General features: G+C 34.1%; 1 protein-coding gene across 1 annotated transcript in view; it reads right to left on the bottom strand.

Annotated features, from left to right (window-relative positions):
- Positions 1-3,066: 3,066 nt before the first annotated feature.
- LOC135225218 (putative neural-cadherin 2) overlaps positions 3,067-7,520 on the bottom strand; it is a 12,038-nt gene continuing 7,584 nt past the window's right edge. Inside the window, exons 9-12 of the mRNA XM_064264526.1 lie at positions 7,480-7,520; positions 5,109-5,405; positions 3,479-3,656; positions 3,067-3,236 (exon numbers count right to left, since the gene is read on the bottom strand). The exon at positions 7,480-7,520 is cut by the window's right edge and continues 192 nt beyond it. Coding sequence (XP_064120596.1) covers positions 3,481-3,656; positions 5,109-5,405; positions 7,480-7,520 — 514 coding nt within the window. The 3' untranslated portion in view covers positions 3,067-3,236; positions 3,479-3,480. The remainder of the gene's footprint in view (positions 3,237-3,478; positions 3,657-5,108; positions 5,406-7,479) is intronic.

Genomic DNA, 7,520 nt, shown 5'->3' with positions numbered 1-7,520 from the left:
CAAAACAAAAATTGGTGCCTTGCGCATTACGTTTAATCAGTTATATTCCAAAGTAAAAAAAAAAGAAATAGACGAAATAAAAATAGAATATATGCTAAAAAGCTCCTAAATGATATATGATTTAAAGGAGAACTGGAGACGATGTAATAGTAAAATTATAATGGGAGGTAATGAAACCTCCCTCTCACCCTTATAATTTTCATGTAGGTAGTTGGTGTTGATAGCGAAATAGTGTAGTGTAGTGACTGTTTACATAAAGATTTATTACCTTTTCACTTTTGAAATTTCCTACACTAATTTTATACACTATAAACTGTTTGGTATATTTGTAGAAGAGTCTATTATTTTGAGTTTCTAACGGCTAGTTTATTTTTTACCAAAGATACAAATATGTATACATGAGTTTTATTCATCTTTATTATGTAGTCTTTGCAGAGTATTGTCCAAATAGCTTAACATGTCTCCAGCATGACTCTTCCAAGAGCTTTGGGAGATATGGCCACACTCAATTTTATATCTTGATAAGAACAGTCAGTCGCTAAGTAGCGTAATGTGGCACGTGGCCTTTCATAGGGCATTGTGGATTTCGGCATGCATGTGTCCTTTTGCATGACCGTTATTATCTTCCTACAAAATTGAATGTTGCCTCGTCCACCCGTACGTTTATCATAGCAATCCCTGGGAGCTACCTGTATTTCCTTTAAAAGCAATAAATGTGAGATTTTCTTTCTTCAACAACCAATCGTTGACCCAATATTCTTTTTAGTGGCTTTTTTTTATTGTTATATTGGCTGCAACGGCACAGTCTGAGCATATATGGTTCATTATCAGATATTCCCTCCGCCACGTCCGAACTGTGTGGCTGCCAACTTAAGACTGACTACTTTTTTGGAGTCTCCTCCCACTCAGTTCTCATCGTACGACCAGAGCGACTGGGAGTGGCCCGCCTAAGAATGAACTTGTTGTCATCCGATTTCCAGTGTCCTCCTGACAGTTTAATATTGTCGGTTTGATTGATGATAGCAGGTTCCAGCATATTCCTTTTGCACGCACAAGTACTTTTGAAAAACCAGCTCTGCTGCACGCCAGTTTCTGTTATGGCCTTTTGTCCTCTTTTATTTAAGCTTGCGTTAATGAGCAAACTCCCGATTGGATTTGGGGTAATGGAAAATGTTCATATTATTAGACCTGAGGGGTTCTGTAGCTTTTTGGATGTTTTCATCGTAAGGAAGTTTTATTTTGTTGTTAAAATTTATTTGTTTGTTGTGAATGGAACCTCAGTAGTATATTGTATTCGCTTTATTAATTGCCTTGTTGATAATATATGGTGGGTAGAGCCGTAACATTAGGTGTTGGCGGATCGTGTTGAATTCTTTCTCTACATACCCTTTCGAACATACTATTCTAAGCCCCCTGAGAAATGGGTTGCACCCGATCATCATCTTTACGGAGACGTCGCCGTAGCTTAGGAAATGAATATAAGAAACGGCGAAGGTGGGTTTCCTGTATACTGCGAAAGCATATCTAGTCTGTTCTCTTATGATTAGAACATTGATGAACGGTAATTTTACGTCAGAATGGGAAAAGGAAGGAAAACTATCGGGGTCACAGGTCACCTGCATACCAGCAGAGACTAACTGCCACACCTACAAATGCTTTGTATAGATATATATATATATATGAGTTAACTCCTTGACAATGTCTGAGTAAAGACGAAAGCGCTTGGATTTCTGACTATCATTTTCCTGTGGAATTCGCTTATTATGAAGTCACGTGCATCTACTGTGATTTTTTAAGCATATATATATATATATATATATATAATATATAGCTATATATATATATATATATATAAATAAATATATATATATATATATATATATATATACAGTATATATATATGTGTGTGTGTGTGTGTGTGTGCGCGCGCGCGCATGTGTATGTGTACAAAGCTGCCTTCCTTTAAATTATTTCTCCATTTTGCATTGAGAACTGAATGTAGCTTAATTTGTTACTCAGTTTATCTTAGACTGCAGAAGAGTTTCTTGACACTGCGCTGCAGTTTTGTAAATAAAAAAAAATATTGATAACTTTTTCTGTAATGGGACGCATCTAATTTGGTGAGTTTTCTGATGATTCGTCAGAACGTTTCTTTGGACCCCAGCCTCTCTACTCACTGTGTTCCTTTGTCTCCTTACTTCCAGAGAACTATTTGAGGTATCTCTTTCTAGGTCCAGCAGAATGACTCTGTGATCTAACTGAAATATTTTTTTAATAGTGTTATAATCGTTGGTTGATAAATAAGCATATTCTGTGATGACATTCACTCACATTATCGGGTATGAAGCAAAAAATCAGTTTTATTTGAACTCCCTATGAACCTTTATAAACATTTGTGCTATTATTGAACTTGAGACCACTGGTGGATCGCTCATGCCTTTCATTGTAGGCTACTTACTTACTATACACTGTTTTTTTCCATCTGTGGTGTGTGTGTATGGTAACACTGTGTCCCGGGCTTTAGATAGTTACATTCAGTTTACACTCAACAATAATGATAATATCCTATTTCGAATATTAACGGTGTAATTCGCATACAGTAAATTATTAGAACAATTTTCAGTTGCAAATGTACACCCAGATATCCTTTTATTTACCTAAAACTTACACATAGCGTAAATATTTAAAGACCGGGACGCAGTGTTACCAAGCGCAAACATCACAGGCGGGTGGACAGATGGAGAAAAACAGAGTATAGTAAGTAAGCATTGCAGGTTAACGAAGAGCAATTGCTCGAAGCACCTCTTTTGTTTTAGTGGTTGGCAGAGGGGTATTTTGGTTATAGGTTAAGATGGGTATGCATTGCTCAAACAAATGTCGGTCCTACAAAAAAAGTATTCGGTACCCGGACTCAATTCTCTTGTTCGAGCCAACGAAAGCTGCAATAATGATCTGTACTCATGCGTGTGAGTATGTGTTTCCTCAAAAACACCTATATGCAAGCAGGCTCAATCAGTGAGTTATATATCTATACGAAGAATAGAGGGTGATATTAAAGAAGCGGAATTTACTTAAATATTTATTAATTTCCTTATGACAAATGTGTTGGTTCCCAGAACAGCAATGATTGTGAAGGTGTGGTTTAATGAGGATTATAAATTAGTTTCAAGAGTTGGGTGTTCAAAATCCTGATGAGCTGGATATAAAAAAAAATGTTTCAAGGTCATTCCGGCTGCCTGAAAAAATAAATTAAGATACAGATTTGTAAATGCGTTGGTTAAATTCAGTTATATGTTGGTGTATAAATACATTAATATTCAAATACAAATACGAGACTGCATGCAAAAACAGATCATTTCATGGTTAATAAACGTGCATATCTATCTTATTAACCCGGGCAGTTATATCTCTGAATTATCCATCTGCGAGACAGTAACGTCTCACTTGCTAAGGAGTTTGATAGTATGATGAACCTTACCGTCAGTCTGGGTTGCTCCCAGCGGAGACGGTCGTTATGTGTATCCCTTTGGAAAGCGAGAGTTCAGTCCCCTTCCGCTGGTGACTGTCCGCAAGAGGGCTCGGTTGTTTGTGGTCCCATGCCTTGCAATTGCTTGCGCATTCAACGGAAGTTGACGGTTGGGACGATGTAGAGTTCCCTAATGATTCATGGTAGTAAAACAAATTATTTTAATTGTTTATAAATATTACCACTCTCTTGAAAAGTGTTAGTAGCTTTAATGAAAAGTAAATTAACACTTTTCAAGAGAACTGTAATATTTATAAACAATTAAAATTCATCGCTTTTCGCGCAATCCCGCTGCTGGAGGATGAGCTGAACCTTATCAAAGTTGATTGGGCAATAATTTAATCAACATCGATAAGGTTCAATATGCCCTTTAGTGGCAAGGTTGCGCGAAAAGTGATGAATTTTAATTGTTTATAAATATTACAGTTCTCTTAAAAAGTGTTGATTTACTTTGCATTAAAGCTACTGACTTATCAACTTCACTATGTTTATTTTGTCCTGCATTAAAAGTTTAGGCAATGTTTAATAATGTTGATTTAAAGAAAACGTCAGTTTCCTGATGTTCGTGAAAGCAAATGTCAGTCATAGATTTGATAAGTAAGCTAAACACGCTTTGAAAGTAATGGAATAAAACTTAAATAATCCGGTTCATTTCAGCCTCTAGGCTAATTACCAAGGCAAATTTTTTGCAGCCTGTGATTAACCATTAAAATTTGAATGTTTTTTACCTTGCTGCTTTCTAATCATTACTGTTCATTACTAAAAAGTCATATATTTCCTCTTTTAATTAAATGGTGCCTTACATATTTCTTTCCCAACAGTTAAACCTGGAGTTTTCTTAACCATAAATGACTGTCTTTAGACTTACTTTAACTTAACATTAAATGCCAATTTTTTTCCAGCCCCTGGTAAAACTACTGGGAAGCATATAAAATGAGATTTTAGGTAAAAAATGCCAAATGTTGCCGTAATTACATCTTACTTTTAATAACCTGATCACCAGGTTCAATGTGATGCAATGTACTTCAAGAACCAGTAACGTTCAAAGAGAAAAATCCACCTAGTGCTTTCATGTATTAAATATTTACATCTGTGTTGAATACAGAAGTCGCACATGTTTTAAAACTCGAATATGTTAAATGCTGATTTGATCTTTCGGTTCTTCAGTCCATTCCTAGAGACACCTGGCAACAATGTCTAGCTGCAAGTACTGGCTAGTTACAGTAGTTTCGCATTTTCCCTTTATACCATTATTTCTAACCTACAGTACCATTGCTCCGTTTCACTTTTCTATTGAACCTGTTTCGTGTATATATTAGACATTTGTCATAGATAGTCATAAATGTTTTTAGAGGTCATCATTAGATTTAGAAAAAGACGTGCTTTAATTAAGGAAGGAATTTTTATTATTGGTATATATATATATATATATATATATATATATATATATATATATATATATATATATATGTGTGTGTGTGTGTGTGTGTGTGTGTGTGTGTGTGTGTGTATGATGTATAGATATTTTACACTTACTGTGTGCTTATAAAATCTGCAAGTTATAACTTTAATGACGTCTCACCTTCTTTTTCCAAAGACGAAGATGTTTCATGCGACAACCGGAACCTCTCCATGAACTCCAGATGGGGGTCGTCCTTGGCTAGACTCTCGGTCATGACGACTACCTCCATTTCGTCAGTACTGCTGGTCATGGGGGTCGTGCTCCTCCTCCGCCCCCTTCCCGGTTTTTCCCCGTTGAGGACCATTATTTTAGCGGTGCTCCTTCCGCTGTCCCTCATTTGGTCTTTGTCTTGGCTTTGCAGAGCCCGCTGGTGTCGGAGGCAGTGGTGTCTTATCGAGAAGATGAGACCTAATAACACTGGAAGGAAGAATGGATTTGATATAAGAGTTTGGATATGCGTCTAGTTATTTGATTTCATCACTTTCTCGTGATCTTAAATGGAGAGATAAAGTCCGCAGTAGTATATATATATATATATATATATATATATATATATATATATATATATATATATAATATATATATATATATATATATATATATATATATATATATATATATATATATATATATATATATAATATATATTTCTATATACAGGAAACTTTTGCCAACTTCATCAATTACCCTCTTCAGGCAGAATAAAATAAAATATAAATAATATTAGATATCCGACAAGATATACTGTGTGATATATGGCATATATGTAACATATTTCTATGTTTATGCTGACTTGAGAGGCCTATTGAACAAGTTGACGAATACTTCCTGTATATTGCCATACACATACGTACATACTAAAGCGGGCTTTACATATATATATATATATATATAATATATATATAGATATATATATATATATATATATATAATATATATATATATATATATATATATATATATATAATATATTCTTATTTACAATAAATGATATCTTTCTTTGTAAAAACCTCCTAATATTTGATAGTAGAACGGAATGAGGAGAGAGGAATTTATAGAGCAATATTATGAACATTTTTCCATTACACTTCTTTATCGAATGTAATAATACGATTTGGAACTTCAAAAAAAGATTAGAGAGTTTGAGTCGCAAGACATAAAATGGGTACAGAAGTATATATACATCTATATATATATATACTATAAATAATATATCATATATATTTATTTATATATATATATATATAGTACAAAAGCATTTTATTTATATAATAAAATTTTCCGAAAGCACAGATTTACAAGGCAAATTCACTTCACAAAAGCCCTCGTTTTTTCGATGTCAAGATAACTTGTCACAACATTTTCCGTTTTGCATAATGCAACTCAAAACAAGTCGCAGCAACATTTCAAAGATTTTTTTCCAGTGACAAAGGAATTTCCACTCATTTAGTCACAATTTCACGTATCCCTGTAATGGTTCTCGTTATTTTTTTTTTTTCAAGGGCAATAAGGTGAAAAAAATTCTAGCTGCATAATTACGCGTGAGGCTGTACATGATATTCGAGTCTCATCTGCTGACGCAATTACTCCCAAATTTAGGATAAATGAAAATGAAGTAAGGATGTCAGCTGAGAATTATTACTGTTTTCTCTCATGTATATTATAATAGAGAAGAAATGGGTCATTTGTTAACATGATTCATATTTATGAAACCAAAGAACATTTACACAATCGTTCCTGCCTAAAATTCAACCCTAATTAAGTGTTCATGAAGCCACCTGTTCATCAGTGCAGAAAAACAGAAGAAGAGAACGGAAAGAGTCTCGGAAAGGAATAAGAATTCAGAAAAAAAAGACAGAAAACTCGAGTTTAACGGTGTATGCCAGCGCTTGATTTGAAAATTCTTGACATGACAGCTGTTGAGAGCCTCCCCTCCTGATTCATTAAAAGACACCATAGGTCTGCTTGAATTAAAAAGGAATTTCGCAAGCAATTTTAGAGGGTACAAACGCAGATATGGGTATATATCAGTTTTATAGTTATTTAGATATATTTACGATTAAACAATTAAAAACGTAAAGAGTACAATATTTCTACTTCATTTTAATTCAGCGTTCTATATTATATTGAACTTTCTTTTTAGTTATCAAATCGACCATATAATATATATATATATATATATATATATATATATATATATATATATATATATATATATATATATATATATAACATATATGTATAAAATGAAATTGCCTTGGTAAATATAATGTGAAAAAACAAATTGCAGAGCAGATTATTGGTTAAAACTAATTACAAAAGTAGTCTTCCATTTTATGGACCTCATTTGTTGCAGCCATAATGGGACGCCGCACGTGTCAGGTCGATAACGGCGGCCTCTACAGATATATTTATGGGTAGCATCATCATCTGCGGAAACTGGTGATTTTGCGCGAAATGTCCATAGAAAACGGCCAAAGGCATTACTTACCGAGCACGAAAAGGGAGATGGTGACCGTGGCAATGAGTGCC

Source organism: Macrobrachium nipponense, chromosome 13, assembly GCF_015104395.2.
Source record: "Macrobrachium nipponense isolate FS-2020 chromosome 13, ASM1510439v2, whole genome shotgun sequence".
NCBI classification, from domain to species: Eukaryota; Metazoa; Arthropoda; class Malacostraca; order Decapoda; family Palaemonidae; genus Macrobrachium; species Macrobrachium nipponense.
Note: the sequence above shows the minus strand (reverse complement) of the source record. Positions and strands in the feature narration are given on the sequence as shown.